The 21,087-nt window shown below is 40.5% G+C and overlaps 1 protein-coding gene across 1 annotated transcript in view; it reads left to right on the forward strand.

Annotated features, from left to right (window-relative positions):
• The window catches only part of SCUBE1 (signal peptide, CUB domain, EGF-like 1), a gene marked incomplete at its 5' end in the record, with an annotated part of 211,088 nt that overhangs the window by 180,222 nt on the left and 9,779 nt on the right, over positions 1–21,087 (forward strand). Inside the window, 8 exons of the mRNA XM_010002978.1 lie at positions 5,963–6,079; positions 8,386–8,508; positions 11,061–11,180; positions 12,776–12,868; positions 14,416–14,532; positions 17,279–17,437; positions 18,606–18,809; positions 20,201–20,362. Of these exons, the coding sequence (XP_010001280.1) occupies positions 5,963–6,079; positions 8,386–8,508; positions 11,061–11,180; positions 12,776–12,868; positions 14,416–14,532; positions 17,279–17,437; positions 18,606–18,809; positions 20,201–20,362 (1,095 nt within the window). The remainder of the gene's footprint in view (positions 1–5,962; positions 6,080–8,385; positions 8,509–11,060; positions 11,181–12,775; positions 12,869–14,415; positions 14,533–17,278; positions 17,438–18,605; positions 18,810–20,200; positions 20,363–21,087) is intronic.

The following is a 21,087-nucleotide window of genomic DNA, read 5'->3' on the forward strand; positions in this document are numbered from 1 at the left end:
ACAAATCAAATATAAAATGAGTTCTTTGCTTATAGTGTCTGGGATCATTACAGTCTACAGTCTGTCTCAAATCCTTGTTATAGCTTTTATTGATTGTCTTTGAGCCCTTCCTGTCTTGTTCTCTGCAACACAATAGCACCATCAGACAACAGTGATCTTCCCTTGCCATGTTTATTTTTAGACCACATGAAAAATACTTCAAGCAGGATGACCAAACTCTTATTCAAGCATCATATGTGGCTTGTGTTTTGGCAGGAGGCTCTCAGTTTCATAAGTTAACCTGGTTGCTTAATATATGTCTCAGAGAAAAGCTGTTGTGATAACCATTAGTTTTCTCTAACCAATTTCTTCACTTTTTATTTCTGTCAGGGAGTCACAGCAGTTTCTACATGAGTTTGCAGTCCTCAAAACATCTCTGCATCCAGAGCTATTTACCAGCCTTACCAATATATGTGTTTATTGAGCTGCTTGCTTGCAATGCTAATGTTTCTTTGAAAATATCTGGCATTACACTTTAATTTCTTGATCATTTGTTTCTTCTAAGTGCTCTGAATATTTTTTTTAGACAAGAAAGCAATAGTAATCAAGAATAGAGAGGACTGCATTTGAGGACTGGAAACAGAGTACAGAAAGGAGCCTTTCGCTGCTCAGCTGCTGGTAGGAATCCAGCTCAGTTTCAGACTTGACAAAAATCATTACTATGTGATGGCTTCTTGGTGCCATCCACAAATGAGTCAGTGTCCACATCACACAAACCACCAGAGCAGTTGGTGCTACTGTAATTAGGATTCCACTGACAAGCATCAGTGGAAAGGGCAGGGACTTGAATGAGCATGGAAAACCAGCTGCTTTCTCCCTGCTCCCTCTGGTCACCTCTGAGACACATCTGGGTGAGGAAACTTAGAAGAAATTTGATCTGTGGTAGCTCCCCTTCTGGAGATAGATGGAAGACTTTACTTTCCAGTACTGACAATCTGACAGCTACTAACAAACATTATGTTCAAGAAAAATAAAGATCATTATGGGATCGTTTAATTTGTGAAAACATGAACTTAAAAAAAAAAAAGCTAAGTAACATTGAAAAATCCACAATAAAATCCAAATGCTGACTAGAAATAATAGGAACAGAGCCAAACAAATATTACCAATCATGACCACTGTTGGCAACAATTGCTTCCCTCAAAAACACAGGGAAATTTTGCTCCTTTATTAAACCATTGAACAGTCTCTTTGAGTTTAATCCCTTCTAGGCAAAAAAAAAAAAAAAAGACTTCTTCCACTATTCAAATATTTCTCTTTGGTGCTGAGAATGTGTATTGATAAAAGAGATGTTGGACTTTATTCAGCCTGAGATAATGCCTTCCTGTCATGGAAGCAGCTTCTGGAAGGAGAGCTCTCAGTAGCACAGGACACAATAAAACAAGTGCCTTTAGGGAGGGCTGGGACTGCCAGTGTGTACATGAATCAGTGCTGGAGTTTCAGAGGACCCTCCAGAGGTCATCTGCTCCAGCTTCTGAACTTGGCATTTCCACTGGGTCATCTGCTGTGAAATAGGGAGGTCCTCGTTTTAGCATTTATATGCTGTCATCAGTAATAAAAAAAACCTGCATCTGGCAGGAAACCGATCGTGTACTACCAGCAATGAGTTTAGCCCCATAGTTCCTCTAAGCTTTAAACAGTTGAACTGTGAAGACATCTCTCAATATGCTGAAATGACACAGTCGCATATGCTGATTATAGTGGTGAATGGGATATGAATTCTTGACTAAGTGAAAGTAAAAAGAATGTGTTTGATGTCAAATAAGTGCATTAGCAAATCGGAAATGTTCTGAGACAGCTTGGACTATTTGTGAATTAATGCCAAATTCAACTAAAATAGAATAGAATCTTCAACCTCAAGTTAAAGTTTTCTGCTGCAGTTTCTCAAGAACAAAACATTTTGATTTTTCATGTTAAGACAGTTAAAAAAATTAGTTTAAATAACTTTTGGCTGTTTTTAAAGCTCCTCAAACCCAGAAAGTTCATCTCTCAGTATTTATTTCAGTGTATGGGAGTGAGGAAATTCAGAGCAACCAAAGGCAAAAGGTACATGTGTGAGTGTGTGCATGTGTTTGGGGAAGGAGGAGTTGACCACAAAACTGAAAGAGAAATGATTTGTTCTCAGTTCTCTAGCTGCAACTTGCCACATCCCTGCTTTTGTATTTTTGGGTTTCTCTTCAGTAGATACACCAGGTTGTGTACTGTTGTCTGTAAAAAAAGATATGAGATTTAGATCCCCATGTTCATTCCCAGTTGCGTGGGGGGAGAAGACAGGCCGTTTTCCACATGTGGTAAGCAGGATTTGAAACCTCAGGCTGTGAAGGTGAAAGCCAGGTGTATCTCCCTGCTCCTCAGACTCTTGTAGAATCATAGAAGGTCTTGGGTTGGAAGGGACCTCTAAAGGTCATTTAGTCCAACCCCCCTACAATAAGCAGGGACAGCTTACTCTAGACTCAGAGCCCCATCAAGCCTGACCTTGAATGTCTCCAGAGGTGAGGCCTCCAACACTTCTCTAGGCAACCTGTTCCAGTGATCCACCACCCTCATATTAAAGAACTTTTTCCTAACATCCAACCTAAATCTACCTTTTTCTAGCTTAAAATCATTATCTCTTGTCCTATGGTTACATGCCCTTGTGAACAGGTCTTCCCTAGCCTTCTTATAGGCCCCTTTCAGGTACTGGAAAGTCATTCTGGTCACCCCAGAGTCTTCTTCAGGCTGAACAACCCCAACTCTCTCACCCTGTCTTTGTAAGAGAGATGCTCCAGCCCTCTGAGCATTTTCATTGCGTATTCTGGATATGCTCTGACAGCTCCACATCCTTCTTGTGCTGAGGGCTCCAGAGCTGGATGCAGTGCTCCAGGTGAGACCCCACCAGGGCAGAGCAGAGGAGCAGAATCCCCTCTCTCGACCTGCTGGCCAGCAGTTATACCTGTATCATGAGAACAGTAAGAAATAAACACATCCTTTTAGGGTAAAATACGGTGAAGTACTTGTGGAGCAGCACAGAGATGTCAGGGCCAACGTGAAAGTTTCTGGGAGCCTGGGGGGTAACAGAGAACAAATTTCAGAGTGTTGTTTTTCAGAGTGCTGGATCACCCCACCAGTTCCTTTTTAGTGAAATGGCTGTGGTGCATATTTTTCCCTTTTCTATGACCAGTGCTGAATTCCTCAGGGGACTGGTGAAGAGCTGGGTCCCTCGGGCAGGGTCTTGAGGGGGAGAGGGAGCCAAGGGGCTCTGCTGTGGAGCCAGGAAAAATCTGTACAGAAGCTTTCCACGTTCAGTCAGCCAAGGCGAGATGCTGAATTCAGCAAAGGTTGGATTTATGAGAACAGCAGCAGGAGGTGGGATGAGGGGTGTAAATGGTGAAAAAAGCTTTTAATAGCAGTCTTTGTGTTCTAATAAAAGTGGGGTTTTCAGTGTCTCTGCCAGCCAGGGTAAGCAATATGAGTTTATGAGTAGCTGATACTTTATGTAATACAAATGCATTTGTCTGTTGTGAGTGCCTGTTACTTGGCACTGTAGGAGGAGGTCTGAGGACTGGACATATTGTTAGGCAAAATGTTGCTTCCACGAGCAAAGAGGTATATGCATCCTTCTTAATGTGAAGAAAAAGCCATAAAGGCCTAAGGCAAATACGTACGGACACAAAGCAGTATGTGTGAAAGCAATGCATAAACCCCATTGACTCAGCTAGTACAGGATAAGCTCACTATTGAGAAATATTATATTACTTTTGAAAAAAAGCCTTCTAGGGTAAGTCAGAGGCCAGAAATGAACTGCTTTTGTAGATTTCCTGCAATACCATATAGCCAACAAGGTTACACATGAATGAAACCATGATGTATGATTTGGCTACTTATGCATTAAAAATCCTTTAAAACTATAACTGCAGTGCTCGCTTCCAAATGATTTTACTTTATGTGTTTATTTAGAGAGAACTGAAACATTTTGCAATTTATGTGTATTCAAAGCTCTGTATTTCCAAGGCTACAAAGAAAACCTTAAAAATAAATTACTTTCAGAATTCAAATAATAATACATTAAAATGTTTAGGAAAAAGCATTAAAAATTAAATAGATGTTCAAAAGATAAACCCTCAGTTGTCCTTGTTTTGCTGCTTGATCCTAACAAGTGATTGTGCTGCACACATAAAATTAAATAACATAGATTTTTGGTCACTGTGTGTGTTTCCTGTAGGTTATGCATTTGCCTGAACACTTGCTTTCCACGTTGTGAATTCTCTTTTGTGTGAATGCTTTAAAGCACTTTAAATTGGAGGTGATATAAAATATAGCTGTTTACATTGTTCTAAATTTGTGTGTCAGCTCTTACACAGATTTTGGATTTGTGTGCACATACACAAAATCTTTATGTTTTGTCTCTTGAAGTATTTGAATTTGTAACAGCATGACGTTAAACTTCAAAACTATGTAAATGCTACTTGAATATAGGAATTGGGTAACAAACCTGTAACTATTTGTGAATTTCCACATTTTTCCAAGCACCCATATCTTTCAAAGTATGTGCAATATGAAAGGCTGAGTTATATCTAGCAATGGTGCTGCTCAAGCTTTGTTCTTAATAAGCAACTTCAAAAGTGTGCAAGCTATTAAAGGGATATATTCCATTCACTTTTACCTCATAAATATTAGGGGAATGTGATTTTTATTGAAATTACCTTATTACCTTTTATTGAAATCACTCTTAAATAAGGCCATTGTATTAATTTCTCTGATCTTTTAATAAGAATAAAAAAAGTATTCACTGAAGAGGATTCTAGGAAAAACAATTGTCTCAGGATATAATGCACTACAAAATACCGTTATTTTCCAAATATTGCTGGTTTAAGTACCTTTAATGGTTTTCACCACATCCGCTCTGCTGTCAAATAAGCCTTTTTGTCACCCTGCTCAGCCAAACCTTTGTACTATCTGTGCAGCAATGTGCAGTTAATTGCTTTCTTCCTAGGCTGCTGGCTGGAAGAGCCTATGTAAATAAGGGCTTCGCATTAGCCAGCGGTGAAGATCAGAGATGCCTGACTTTTTTTTTTAAGGGGAAGAGGTCAGATCTTCTTGAATTAGGTAGAGTGTGGACCTTGGACTAATATTTCCCATGTCTGAGGTGCAACTCTTCCAATCCTGACACTGGGTTGTTCTCAGGCGCTGTTTTGCTTGTGCCCCCTGTAGCTGTGGGACCCTCCGTACAGCCTTGCGTAGGCAGAGCAGAAGTCTGCACATGACAGGGTTCCTGGTGGGCAAGGTGTCAGAGGAGTGATTGGTGAGAGAGGGAATTATTTGATTCAACCCACAACTTTTTTTTCCGGTGTGCTACTCTAGCCCCCCAAATACTTAATTACCCTCACAGCCCTGCGGGAAAATACGATGAGAAGTTAAAGGTTGCCATCTAATGGTGAACAGGTATATTGCCGTCTTCATGTTCTTAAATTATCTTTTCATACCTTTCTCCATGTACCTGCAAGTCCCTTCTTTACAAGGTATTAGAGAAATCACAGAATCACAGAATTGTCGGAGTTGGAAGGGACCTCTAGAGATCATTCAGTCCAACTCCCCTGCTAAAGCAGGATCTCCTAGAGCACATTATTCAGGACTGCATCCAGGTGGGTTTTGAATGTCTCCAGAGGAGACTCCACAACCTCCTTGGGCAGCCTGTTCCAGTGCTGGGTCACTCTCACAGTGAAGAAGTTTTTCCTTCTATTTAAATGGAACTTCCTGTGTTCCAACTTGTGCCTGTTGCCCCTTGTCCTGTCACTAGTGGAACAAGACTGATGTTTTATTCAGATTTTACTTGGAGTGGTATCTGCTAGTTTATCAGTGACAAGATGTTGCAACAGAATCTGAAATTCCAGCCATTCAGTTTAGCTGAATTCTAATTTCTAAATGCTTTTTCTGTGTAATTCAGATATAGATGAGTGTTCCTTCGAAAGGACCTGTGATCACACCTGCATCAACTACCCTGGAAGCTTTGAATGTCTCTGCCATAAAGGCTACACCTTGTATGGACTGACACACTGTGGAGGTTTGGAAACTGAGTTTTGCTAGTCTATTTGCTTGTTTGCTTTGTGAACTGTTCAGTGAGCCACACTTGCTTTTAGATTAAGGTTTTAAAATTAAAGAAGATAAATCAATGAAGTTAAAATAAAGCTAAAATAGCATGACCTGGGTGTGGCCAACATTTCAGCATCTAAAATTTGCTGAAGCATTCCCAGGAGAACATAAACAAAAAACATTTCCCTTGCATTTTTCAATGATGGTACCACAGCAGCCTCAATATAGGAGAGAAGCCTGCAGCTGTGACACTTGCATCCACTGCTGCACGGATGAGGCTGCTCTTCCACAACCACCACAAAGCAGCCTCATGGATGGTGTTTATCACACTGTATAGAGGAAGCTTACAAGTGCAGAATACCAATCAGTAACTATGCAGGAGAAGGTTAGTCACAGTTGTCTTTAAATGAAGGCTTTAAATGGTGGCCAACAAGGAGAATGGGAGAAAGTTGTCAGATATTTGGAGTTTGCAAATTTTGGCTCTATCGGTATTTGTCCTTACCAGACTGCAGCATAAACTGCCTATGAAACTCATAACAAAAGGCTGTTAGGTACCTTCTTCCCATCTTAGAATCATACAATCATAGAATGGTTTGGATTGGAAGGGACCTTTAAAGGTCATCTAGTCCAACTCCCCTGCAGTAAGCAGTACCATCTTCAACTCAATCAAGTTGCTCAGAACCCCATCCAACCTGGCCTTAAATGCTTCTGGGCAACCTGTCCCAGTTTATCACCACTGCTACTGTAAAAAATGTCTTCCTTATACCTAGTCTGAATCTACCCTCTTTTAGTTTAAAACCATCACCCCTTCTCCTACTACTACAGGCCTTGCTAAAATGTTTGTGCCTGTTTTTCTTATAAGCCTGCTTTAAGTACTGGAAGGCCATTGTAAGGTCTCCCTGGAGTCTTCTCCAGGCTGAACAGCTCCAACTCTCTCAGCTTTTCCTCATAGCAGAGGTGCTCCAACCCTCTGATCATCTTTGTGGCTCTCCTCTGGACCCATTCTAACAACTCCATCTCTTTTCTGTGCTGAGGACTCCAGAGCTGGATGCAGTACCCAAGTGGAGTCTCATGAGAGCTGGGTAGAGAGGCAGAATCACCTCCCTGGCCCTGCTGGCCATGCTTCTTTGGATGCAGCCCAGGATACAGTTGGCTTTCCGGGCTGCAAGTGCACATTGCCAGCTCATGTCCAGTTTTTCATCCACCAGTACCACAAGTCCTTCTTGGCAGGGCTGCTCTCATCCCCCAGCCTGTATTAGCACTGGGTGTTGCCCCAGTCCAGGTGCAGGACATGGCACTTGGTCTCGTTGAACCTCATGAGGTTCACATGGACCCACTTCTCAAGCTTGTCCAGGTCCCTCTGGATGGCATCTTGTCCCTCGGGTGTGTGAACTGCAGCACTTGGCTGAGGGTGCACTTGATCCCACTGTCTATGTCATTGATGAAGATATTAATCAGTACTGGTCCCAGTTTGGACCCCTGAGGGACAACACTTGCCATTGATCTCCATCTGGAGATTGAGCTGTTGACCTCTGCCCTCTGGATGTGACCGTCCAACTGATTCCTCATCCACCAAGCAGTCCACCCATCAAATCCATATCTCTCTAATTTAGAGAAGGAGGTTGTGGGGGACATAGAACCACAGAACTATTAAATTGGAAAAGACAGTTGGGATCACTGAGTCCAACCATTGTCCCTAGTCTACAAAGTTCTCCCCTAAACCAGATCCACCAACACCACATCTAGACGACCCTTAAACACATCCAGGGATGGTGACTCAACCACCTCCCTGAGCAGCCTGTTCCAGTGTCTGACCTATCACTCCATTATAGAAGGCTACTAGGTTGGTCAGGCAGGTAAAGCCATGCTGACTGTCTGGAATCATGTCCCTGTCCTCCATGTGCCTTAGCATAACTTCTAGGAGGATCTGTTCCATGATCTTTCCAGGCATAAAGGTAAGGCAGACAGGTCAGTAGTTCCAAGGGTCCTTCTTTCTACCCTTTGACAGTTTTTCATATAATGCAATATACATTACTGTCCAGATGCTGCAGAGACTTTCGAGCATGTTTTGTAACTGGTGAGTACTTCCAAGAGTTTCACAGTAACTAGTCCTGGCAAGTGAATTGTATCATAACTTGAAGGGTAGAAGCAATACATGGGTCTAAGGACAAACACTTGCAATATGCACTAAAATTGTTTCATGTGAGTATTGTCTGCATTTACACCTACTTATAGAGATTTAAGTATAAAAGATTCTTCACTTTAATTACATTTCAGATATTGATGAATGCAGCATCAGCAATGGTAGCTGCGACTATGGGTGTCTTAATACAATGGGGAGCTATGAGTGTGTCTGTCCACCTGGAAAGAAACTGCACTGGAATAAAAAGGACTGCATTGGTAAGTGCAGGAGACTGACTCAGAGGTGACTGTGGTGATGTTCCTATTCTCCAGGAGGGTAGAAATGCCTGTGGTTTTGTCTGAGAGGTGCTGCATTTTCACAATATAGATCCTCAAATTCATTATATAAATGCAGATAACACCTGATGCTGGGGGATCCATGGGCTAGGATATAACTATAGGTGGGTTAGAATATGAGCAATATGTTGGATTTTATTTGTGTTGAACTCCTGCCTTTTTTTTTTCTTTTTTTTTTTATATAATTATTCCATTCACACAAATGTGAGTCTAATTATTTTATGTATTCTATAGTTTTGTGCTTTATTTGTCCTTTGTTCATCTCTATGAGCACAGCTGTAGTTCTGTTTCCCTCTAAGGTTAACTTAGATATTCAGGTTAATATCTACATTCACAGCACCATACCCTAATTTTTGAAGTTATCTCAAAGTCATTCCACTTAATATAAAGTACCTACACTAGCTGTGTCAGAAGCATTAATTGCAATGAGCACAATTGACTAATTGAGACTAAAATTATGGCCCTTGCTGCTAGTGCCCCTTTGTGGCAGATCTGATTTTTTTTTCTCCTTTAAGTAGAAGACTTTTTCTGTGGTCTCACTTGAAGCACAACAAATCTTGGCCATGGCTGGCTACAGCCATTCAAGGTATTTTCTGTGAGATTTTAATTCAATTTTCATGTTTTTAATGGGAATGGCATACCTTAGGTGTTTCATAGTCAAATTTAGGTTGTGGGCTTTTTGTTTCTGGGTTTGTTTCTGGTTTTTTGAACCACTAGTAAGTTCTCCTAAATTAATTTGGAGCTGATGCCTAATAACTAACTGGGAGCAAGACAGAAAAAGAAAGGGGGACATCTTACTTCAGGGAATTTCTGCACATATTGTGGGAAAGCACTGTAGTCTGGAGTAGAGAATCTGGAGAGCACTGCACTGGCCTCTTGCATTATCATGCAACTGGGGCATTGTTTCACTTACATGAATACAGCTGTACAGAAAGCACTTTACAACCAAGATGGGGCAGGGTAGGAGGTGAGTATCTCAAGCTGGGTTTCAGCCTTTGCCACTCACTTTCTTCCTAACTACAATTAAGTGCTTAATTTTTCCCATTTGCTCTTACATATGTTAACTTCACTGCTAGATAGAGAACTAAGTACTCTCAGAGTAAGAAATAGTTTAAATTGGGTTTTTTAGTTATCCACTAGGTCTCCCTTGCAATGTATCAGTTAGTCCTCTGGAAAGGAATTTCAAAGTTAGCAGCAGGAGCTAAAATGTTTTGGAATCAGATATATAGTTTGATCACAGAAGTTTTGTGCTATGTTTCCTCTCACCCTACTAAGAATGCTGTTCCCATGGTAAGAGGCTGTATTGAAAATATTCCCCTGGTTGTAAATGTCTCTTAATTATTTTCCAAACTCAGTTGCAAGATGGAAAATGTAACACCCTACTCTGTTGATATACACTGTTTTATTTGATTAATTTAATGAGGCTTAAAATGGGTGTCATCTCCCTGCTGATGGCCTGTCTTTAATACCAACATTGTTTAGAGGAAACTGCATTTTGCAGTGTTATAAAAGCAGACTAAAAAGGAGGAAAATTATATCTAATGATCCTGAAGGCCATGTGATTTGGAGATATTTGAAGGAACAAAATCCTCTTTTGCTCAGCAATGATACTTTGCACTTGTGTTGTCTCCTCAGTCCAAAGAAATAATTTATTTAAAAACATCACCAAAGCAACCTAAGAGGCCTTAGGAGGAAGGTAAGTGGAGGATGATTATTTGAGATGTGAATGTCAGATGTGTTTAAGGGAACTGTATATGTTTCTGTTTAACCAGCAGTGAGGCCAGGAACACAAACCAGCTGGTAGCTTCTGGGACCCTTTCTCTACACTCAATTCAAGCCAGGCAAGGCTCATTACAGCTACCACATTTTAATTGCCCTATTTCATACCAGCTTTACTGGCAGACCCAAACCAGTCTGCTTCCTGCTGCACTCAGATGCTCTAATCTCCCCCTTATTTTGGTGTGGTTCCATGGTGAACTGAGGGTAGGAGCAATGACATTTGCAGTAGCACAGTCAGCCATGAGCAAAACCAGAGTCAACCAAGTCCAACTTGTAAGGTGATCATGTTTGGAAGGAAGAGCAAGGAACAATCAGAGAAAAAGCTTATGTACCTCCAGAAGGGGAGGGAGAGGACATCTCAGGTGATTAGTATTACCCGTTGTTTCTGTGATCAAGTTGTGCACACAGAATTGTGCACATAATGAGAGAAACACCTGCCTTCCAGAGTGCAGATCTGCAGAGAGGAAAGACTGATCTGGAGTTTAGGTCTAAAAATGTGAAGAAGTTTCATTTTCAAGTTCAAGCTCATGATCCAGATACTTTCTCCCTAATAATACATGCTTATTTCAGAAAAGCCTAGGTTTGTGGTCATTCTTTCTTGCCACTTCTACCTTTCCTCACTGCTGTATACCAGTGGGTGCACTAGGTTCTGGATTGGGTGGTATCTGATTTTTTTCATTTCTCTTTCTTCTCAGAGATGGTGAAGTGTCTCCCAAATACCAAACCAGCTCCCAAGGCTCAGCTAGTGTGTAGTAAGACAGGAGGCATAGAGAGCTGCTTCCTGTCATGCCCATCCAATACTCTCTTTGTTCCAGGTTTGTACACAGTATTTGTCCTCCTCAGTCTAGAATGTGACCTGATTACTTTTCTGTGATAATGTGTTAATGATTGTTGCATTCAGTGTTTGTTGTTAATAACTGTAAATGAGCAAAAATGTCATTATTAATTAAACTGAGCCAGACATGCACGTCACTAAATACAAGAAAAGCTGATTGTGTCAGTTACATTAGAAGTTTGACCCTTTGTTTTTTAGTTTGAGGTGCCATTTGAGGGAGTGGGGAAATTCTAACAAAAAGCTGAGACACAACTCTACCTTAACCAGGATGATGCAAAATAAAAGTGCTAACGGACTGAATTGCTGTGTCAAAATTGGGAGAAAAAAACTTAACTGTTGATTTCAGTGAATTCCTGTTAATTTTTAGTAACATGTTTTTCAATATCACTAAAGTCTTCTGTGCCCATCCAGGTCTCTGCTTAAAATGATGGACTCTGTATCATGGTCTGAAATACCCTGTAATTGTGTGACTGAGTAGTAACAGGAGCAGAAATTACTCCCAAAATGGAGGGTTTCCCAGAGAAGAGCTCAGCTTAGTGAGCACACTGCAGGGGCAAGAGAGAAGGGGAACATGCTGGGCAATTTAATGCTGCAGCTGCCACAGCAGCCAAAGTAGCATAAAACTTCCATCAGCTCAGCCAGTGGAGCAAAGGATGACATAGCAACAGCTTTAAACCTGTCTTACTGTCTTGTAGAAAATCAATACAACTAAATCCATTTCAAGAGGCTGTATGGAAAAAACATCTCTCCATATTAGTTGCTGCCAGTTGCTGGTTTTTAATAAATGTTGTTGGTAATCGTTCAGCCAAGTGTTATTTCTAGAAATTCAGTCATGTCATCTCACCCCACACACACTTTTTTTAATTATTATTTTTTCTTCAGGTAATTTTCATCCACACAGTTTTGCAGGGCAGGTGGGGCAGAGGGTTGCTGATACTTTTTCATATATATATTCTGGTTCTAACCCATGATTATGTTCCACAAGGGTATCTACTTTTCATCTTAGTCCTGGCATTATATGCAGTAGAGCTGTTCACACTTCATTTTCAGTTTAGCAGAGATGACTGGAGCCATGCATTTGTCTAATTTGTATGCACCAATGCACAGTTTTATCTGTGCAGTACATAAACCCCATTCCTGTTCTAAGTATGTTAGTTTTTGCTTCTGCCAATAAATTCTGCCAGATTCTGAAGTGAAAATTATTACTAAAGTACATGGTTTCTTTTTTTTAATTACAGAGATTATCAATGCACCAGGACTCTGCCATGGACAAGCACAAAATATTTTATACCTGTGCGCCATGGAATTATTTCCAGCTAACCTCATGATAAATTGTTCATAAAATGTGACATTTCAGTGCTGGAAGAAACAAAGCTTGCACTCCCCACTGAAGCAGTTGCCTTTGGCAAGCAATTTCAGCCATTTCAATCCAAGTTCAGCCCTTAAAATGCTTCCTTATTTAGCAGCATGAATAAGTTTGTTCAAGCACCAAACATGAATGCAGGGGATGATGAGGGGAGCAGATGCTTTGCGAGGCTCTTGCCCCACGTGCTGACTCTGTGCTCTGTCCCACAGATTCAGAGAACAGCTACACGCTGAGCTGTGGTGTTCCTGTCCAGCAAGGCAAGGCTCAGCAGAAGCGCAACGTGACCCTGCCCAGCTGTGCAGGTGGGTGTTCTCCTGCTCCCTTGGGCCTTGGCATCTGGTAGGTGGGTGATGAGCTCTCCCAGACCATCTGGGAGTTGCAAGACATACACTCTCAGGTTACAGAAAGCCAGAATTAAGGTAGCCTGGGTTTTGTTGTGCACACATTTTTCAGCATCCTCTTTTTGAGGGCTGGGGTGTGCTTAGTTGCTCTCCCGTGTGGAGTTGTATTGGTAGGTCAGTATAAGAGTGGTGGAGCTTTGAGATACATTCAGTAAGGACAAATCTACTTTCCATAGTCCAGCAAGGCAATAGCAAACATATCAAAATGGCATTTCTTCCCAGGGAGCCAGAAAGACCCTTCAGTAGTACTAGAGCAGAAGGCTACAGTGGGTCCCAGCCCTCACCTGCAAAGTCCTTCCTTAGGAGCATGGATCCTCCTACTAGATACTCCCAATATAAAGGTTATGAGACTTTTAGCACATACTATGTTTCATTCATCTTGTTCTCACAAATGGCTGGATTGTTTCTGCATTGGCATTTGAAAATGTGTCCTAAAGCTGATACTCAGCATTAAAAAAATTCAGCCCAAAAATTGAAATCCGGACAAAATTACAAGCAGCTGAAACCATATCCAGCAGTGGGAAGTGTCAGCCCACTTCATGTATCCTGCTGTTACCTGCTGTACTTCTCTCCAGCTTGCCAGTTCTTACCTATTGATGTGTTAGGGGGCTCAGTGCAGTGCAGTGAGGTAACGTGGCAGCAGATGTGGCTGCCTGTGGCACAGGGGCAAACTGCCTACATAGTCCTTGCTCTGCAAGGCCCTCCCAAGGAAAGAGGGACACGTGGCATTTACCTGTGACCACTCTCCACCTGCTCCAGGTCCCATGGGCACCCTGCAGTGCCTGGCAGGTGACTGCCCAGGCCCAGCCTTTTCCACCATGGACTTTGTGAGGAAGTCAGCCAGCAGCTACATTTTCTAAGCAGTGCTTGGCTGTATAACAGCCTTTTAAGTCATAAGACATAACTGGTTTTGATTTAATTAGAATAATAAAGCTTGCAAGCCATAGACCACAGTCAAATAAAGACGTTTCCTTTGGATCATTTTCAACTGCCAACAGCATAGCTCCACTAAATTAATCTTATTCCTGGTTGGCATTAGCAAGAGCAGAACTACAGCCAAGTAACGTGGGAAGTCACAGACAGGGAGTCAGGAAAAAAAAAAAAAAGAAAGTAGAAATTAACCTTTTTCATAGTAAACGGCAAATTCACCCAAGTTCCACCACAATGTGCAAGGGTGCTGGAGGGGAAGTGTATGTGTAGAGCATATGCAATACTAGTAAATTTATTTATTTGTTTATTTATTTATCTATTTATTTATCTTCACGGGCTCAAGTGGTTCTGCAAAAAAATTGAACTTACAGAAATGGATGCTCTTGCACAAGATGTGTAACTCTTGCGCCATCTCTTTACTATTTCACAAGAAGACTTTTGAGTCTGTTTTTAAAAATAAATTTCAGACGTCATTTCATCTGCATCCCAAATGATAATATTTTACTTTGCATCAACAGATTCATTAGCCCCTCCAATCAAGCAGAAAGCTCGCTTTAAAATTAAAGATGCAAAGTGCCATTTACGGCCTCGCAGCAAAGAAAAACCAAAAGATTCTGGGAAGCAAGCTGGTTTAGGTATGTGGTTTCTTCTGACATGTAAACATTTTCTGTTTGTTTGCTTGATTGTTTGCATATTTGTGTTCACACTGCAGACAGGGAAGAAAAACAAAGTAATGGTTTTCATGTTTGGATCTGAATTTAAGTTGAGTCCACTCCAGCAGAATAGGGCCCTGGGTTTGGACCAGACAGTGCTGAAATGTCACCAGTTGCTTTGAAGAATCTTTGCTCAAAAGTACATGAGTTTGAAATTAAGCTGATCCTTTGTCTGGTGTTGGTAATGGCAAAAATCTCCTGAGACAAAAAGCTATGACCAATTCAAAGTTACATGAAACAATATCAGTTTGGTTTGGTTTGGTTTAATTTAGTTTTCCCAAATAAGGTGTAGAGGGGCGGGGGGGAGGGAAAGGCAATTATTTAATTTCTTCATGCTGGATTAGGATCCCATTGCAGCGACAAAGACAAGTGGTAAGTGGGAAACTTATTATCAAAATCTGATGTTGCACAGCCTTATATCTTTTTTTATGTTGGAACGAGTGGTTACAATGTTAGAGGAAATAGAAGATTTAGATTTAATTACCAGAAGTCTGAAATTAAAAAAACAGTTTGTGTAAGGCTGAATCAAAGTAATCAAATGTTTTTAAAATTCAGTATGACTAGCTATGGGGTTTTAGTATTATTACTTTTGAACACCAGTTTTAAAGTTGAACAAAAAGAGCTTTTAAAAGTTTATGCATTTAACAGATCTTTGTGACATTTCTTTCTTTTCCTCCATCGCCTTGATATAATGACAAGGGCAATTAAAGAGTGTTTGGGTAGTATTGCTGTGCATTTCCACGGCTTAAAAATATTTGGAGTTCATTTAAATTTAATATTAACTTGACATTTTCCAGATTTTAATACACAATATTGGTGTAATTGCAACAGTTCATATTGTTGCTTAAAGCAGCCTGCAGCAAACATCTACTGGTGATACATTCACTGCTGTGAATCTGCCTCACTACCACTTTTGCTAGTGAGTGAGGAGTTATGAGCTCTGAACAGAGAAGAGTAAAAATAGCTATCTTAAAAACATGCTAATGGTTTAAAGATGTTTTCTTAAAAGTCTCACATTTTATCTTTATCCTGCAATTTAGACATTTATTTCTCTAATTTTCCAAGAATTGGCTTAAAACGAGTCCCCGTTGTCAAGATGCTTAGTTTGTCCTTACATATTGTCTTCTTCTAATAAAATGTTAGCATCAGACTCATTTTTAAAGTGATAGAAGTTGTTTTTTATGGTCCATACAGTTCACCATGGGAATGTATTTCTTGAATGCATTTCCTCATCCTTTGCTTGCTTTGCTTTGTGTTTGTTTGGTCATCTAAACTTCTGTGTCTAACAGTAACATTATATCATACAACCACACACTTGGAATGAAGTCCTTCTGCTAGCTTTAGTGATAGAAAATTCTCCCTGACCTAGAAGGTCCATTGCCTATCATAAAAAAAGATGTTTTTCATGTAGTTTTCTTTACATAGGGAGAGGATGCTTATGTGATTGAGTCTCAACAGATTATAGCTATTCTCCTCAGTGAGTACCCATAATTTATGAGTGCATTCACTTCCTCTGGCTTGTGATAAAGCAAGAGGAAAGGACCCCAGGTTGCACCAGGGGAGGTTTAGTGTCGGTGTGCCTGGCCGGCTAGTGGAGGTGTATTCCAGCGAGGGAAGAATGCGAGACAATCAATATGATTGATAGAGCAAACTTCAACTTTATTAGAAATTACAGGCACTTATATACCCTTAGCCCGGATTTTACATGTCCAGGGTTGCACTTATGATTGGTCAGCTGTACTAGAGCCTGCCACGGTCTGAACAGTGACTGGCTCCTTGGCCCAGGCTCAATCAGGACTCTCCACCCCATCTCCTCTTCTGGCACATTCGGATGTTTACTTCGTTAGCTCGCTTTTTATCAACTGGTTCTCATCAGAAAGTCCTTGGTCATGGAGGCCCAGGTGTTCTATCAGTAAAAACAGGATTGCTCACATATCCATTGTTTATTAAAACAGCCTGCAACAGTTTAGATTAGATGTTAGGAAAAATTTCTTCACTGAAGGGGTCATCAAGCACTGACACAGGCTGCCCAGGCAAGTGTTTGAGTCACCATCCCTGCAGGTGTTTTTAAAAAGTGTGGATGTGGTGCTGAGGGACATAGTTTAGTGGTGGGCATCATAGTGTTAGGATAACTGTTGAACTTGATGAAGGTCTTTTCCTGTCAGACAAAGCCTTTCAATATATTTTCATAACCTCCCAATCAAAAGCTTCTAATACGTTTGCTGTCTGGTGGTTGTCATTGCTAAAAGTGATGAAATACAAGCTGGTAGTTTCTAGAGGCCCACACTGCTATGAGTTAGTCCCCAACCTGCTGCTGTCATGAATTTATGAAAATGTTCTCTCTTGCTTTGTTTAACCATCAAATGACTGCATATAGTATTAATGGTCTTAACTAATTTCTGTAAAGAGCTTTCTGATCCTTATGCAGAAAAGAGACAGGAAATTATAGGCATTAGAAGTACCACTGTGCAACTTAGCATCACCACACTGGATTTTTCCCTCCTGCATTCATTAGGAAAATGAGAGAGGAAGTATCTAACAACGCAGGTGAAATGTTGTGAAGCCTGTCACTGCATTCATGACATCCCAGCTGAGATACCACTTACTAGCCTGTCACTTGCTTCTTTGCTACTTGATTTCTTTTCTATGTTGCTTCTCTTATGCAAAGGAGGTCAATTCCCTTGTACAGACAACTGCCAGGTGACCTTTGTGAATCTCAAGTGCGATTCCTCCAAGAAAAAACGCCGAGGCCGCAAGTCACCATCCAAAGAAGTGTCCCATATCACTGCAGAGTTTGAAATGGAGATGAAGTCGGAAGAAGTCTCAGGTTTGTGAAAGATTTGTCTGCAGACCAAAATCAGAATTCTGCTCCTCCATGTGTTGTTATAATCTATTTGATACTGTTCCATGAAGCTGCCATGCAAACCTTTTAGCGTGAGCCTCATTCAACAGGCTTTCCAAACACAAAGTTTCAGAGATTTAATTGAAAGGAATCAGGTATGCAATTAAGTCAAAGTAACAAAGATTGAACCTGCATCAAAATTCCTTCAAAGCCTAACATGAAGTCACATACTTTAATTTAGTTTGATTTCTTTGAACAGCAGAAGTGCTATTTGATGCACAGAGAACATAAGATTTAGATAGAAGTAGCAAGAAGTATCAGAATGACGACAATAAAAATATCCTCCAAAATGTAAGTTGGTGAAACTTCAGTCTGAAAATCAAACATTTTTATCACACATTTGGCAAATTCATGTTTTCATAGCAAACTTTGGGAAGAAGAATTGCTTCAGGTTATTCATTAGGTGGAATATTATGCAATAAAATTCATCCAAACAAAATGTGGGCTGAATTCTAAAAACATGTCAGTCTGCAAAGGCAGATTTCTTAACGCATGAGGGATACCTCACTAGCCAAGTGATGTAAACAGTGATCACAACAGGAAACACCTTTCTTTGTGTCACGCATGTTTTGGCCAAGAAAGCAGGTAGAATTCCTAATCAGCTGAGTAAAGCATGAGCAGAGAAAATTCAGAAACATTCATGGTGGCTGACTGAACACATACCTGGAAGTACAACACACTGGGAAATCAACCATTCCTCTAGCAGTGCACGAAGCAGCAGATGCTGCTCCTCTGCACAAGAAAGTACAGCATTTTACCACAGTGCCAACTTGATTTTGCTGGCTAGATTGATGCTTTCTGAAGTCCTCTCCCTGCACACTCAGTATTACCAGATTTCTTAGTGTTAGAGATACCAGCACTCAGTGTGCACTTACGGGCTATGAAACTCAGTTCAATGGACTTCAGTGTACTGTCTTCTTCCTTTAAAAGGCCTGGTTTTGAATACAGTCAGCTGCTTCTACAATGTATATGGAGATGACAGTGAAGCAAACAGAGGTGTCACCATGCAGCACAGGCTCAGGGTATTTTTTAGGCACCTCTTTTTAAACATGAATCTCAATTGCTTCTAGTTTTCTTATCATTTCCCATCTAGACACCTGTAACATTGACTGTGTTCGGAAAAGGATGGAGCAGAAGCTGCAAACTGCAATCAAAACATTGAGGAAATCTATTAATAAACAGCAATTTTACATTCAGTTTTCTGGGACAGAATATGAAGTGGCTCAGAAGCCAGCTAAAGCTAATGAAGGGCCTGAAGGTTGCAGTACAGGGCAAGTGCTGCAGGATGGAAAATGCGGTAAGTCCCAACAAGTCTATTCAGCTGTATCCCCAGAATCAAGAAATCCAAAATTAACTTGTCCCTAGTGAGCCAGGGAGGAAATCTATGAGATAACAGATGATTTAGATCAATATTGTTCAGCATATGTGCATGACCTCTGATGGTTCATAAGACTTCAAAGGGAGTTCATTAAATGATTGCAGGAAAACAAAAGATGCAGATGCAGGCGTACATTCCCATGCTGTCAGCTGGCATGTATCAAGGCCTGCCACAAGGCAATGTCGGCAATTATTTCCCAGTTGCTCCCAGCATCTTATGAAAACATAATTACAATTCTGCAAGACAATAAAATGGTGTTTGCCAGGATGCTGTGTATTTAGTTTTATATAACCTCTCTCCTTCTTCTCGCCATCAAAAAATCCATTTATTTATATTTAACACACAAGAAATCCAATTTTTAAAAAATCTATGGAAATAATTTTAACTTTATGTAAAATATCTAATTTCTGTAAGCCTTTGCACAGGTCATCAGGCTCTAGTGCTTTACTGGGGGCAAGGTGCTAGCAAACACTTACTAATGGCAGTTCTCAGCACTGCAAGCTTTCCAGTCTCTTGGAGTTATCTTTTCAAAATCAACACTTCTATTTTTTCCAGCTTCCTTTACACAACAAGTGATTTACAAGCAAAAAGAAATAGTTACGTGTAGGTTCCTCTAATGAATTGGTTCAGAGGCTATTTTCATCATACAGGAACAGCTATTTAGAAACTGAATTGAAAGGCCATTGCTATTAGTGTCTAGAGAACCCATACATTTAACTACCTGTATCCAGCAGAGAAAAACATTTAATGCAGTTTATGTGCCTTGTTGCTACATGAAAGGCATGTGGATTCTCATTTATATTTAAAATGCCTTCCAGCTGGGGTATTGGAGTGTCAAGAAACATAAAATATTAGATGGGATACGTTGCCCTCAGAGAAATCTCTAGAACTGATCTCAGGAGATGGATTTATTGTAGTCTTCTTTCATAAAACCAACACATAAAAGCACTGAGTGTAAACTAAAAACTCACATCACTTCCTATACATTATGCATCACTGTCTTAACTGAACTGCAAGGTCTTGTTTTAAAACTGCATCAGCTTTATTAACACCATGTGTCTGATAAAGGCTTCAGTGCAGTACAATGCCATGTAAAGGCTTACAGAGTAGAAGAAGGACCTCACCATGATGTAAATTGACCTAGACCACGGTGGAGGTGGGCCTGTTTACATCAGGTGAGGATCCTGGACTAACATATGCAAAATAGATGCTACTGTAGTACTGGTGCTAAGGTCTGAATGTTGGATATAAAGGCAAATTATGTGATCAAAGTGGAAGTCCTTATGTAGATTCCCCTTTTCTTTTCTCAGTTACCTGCAGCACGGGCACCTTTTATAGCGGAGAACATAATCAGTGCATTCCTTGCTCACCAGGAACATACCAAGACACAGAAGGTCAACTTACCTGTGAGCCTTGCCCAAGTAATGATGGACAAGGAGTAGCAGGCGCCCGGAATGTGTCGGAATGTGGAGGCAAGTTTAATTTGATTATAAAAGGATTAGATGTTGCTGCACAGCCTATGAGGCATGGAGTCTAAAAGAGGGGAGAGCCTTCCACACTTCTGTCTTGTAAAGGTAACAGAGGAGATCTCTGTGCACTTACAGCAATACACAAAATGCTTTGGCTTGTTCTATCCACTGACTATCCACATTGCTGACAAGAAGACAGGACCTGCTGCAGCAATGTGAGTTATGGTATGGAAATGAGGAAGCCAAGCAAAGCCCTTTGCTTCAACTCAGGTATGGACATACCTTGACTTGTAAGGACTCGTCAGGTATATTGTAAGCCAAAGGGATTAATTAATTTGAACTGGTATTGGTGAGTCTACTGAGCCTGCTGATTTAATGTTTTGCATGAGATGCAGTTTACCTGGTCTAATCAGCAACAATCATAATTTTGAGATAGTTATGCTGCAGGGATCTGTATCCTGGACTCAGAACTAATGATTGCAAGTTTCAACGCTGCTTGAATTCATTGTAGCTTTTGGCAAGTAATGTAGCTTCTCTGACTCAACTTGATGATATATAAATTAGATAATAACTATGATAATACCTGGTTTGAGAAGAGAGCTGTGAACTTCATGTGTTAATGCCTCTACGGAAACTTGATCAAGATAAGGTTTTAAGACAACTCTTTATTATTTTTTTTACCTTGTTTTATTACAGATGAGCAAAATCTGGTTTATAGCTAATACATT

The sequence above is a fragment of the Chaetura pelagica genome, unplaced genomic scaffold (genome assembly GCF_000747805.2).
Source record: "Chaetura pelagica isolate M959 unplaced genomic scaffold, ChaPel_1.0 scaffold117, whole genome shotgun sequence".
NCBI classification, from domain to species: Eukaryota; Metazoa; Chordata; class Aves; order Apodiformes; family Apodidae; genus Chaetura; species Chaetura pelagica.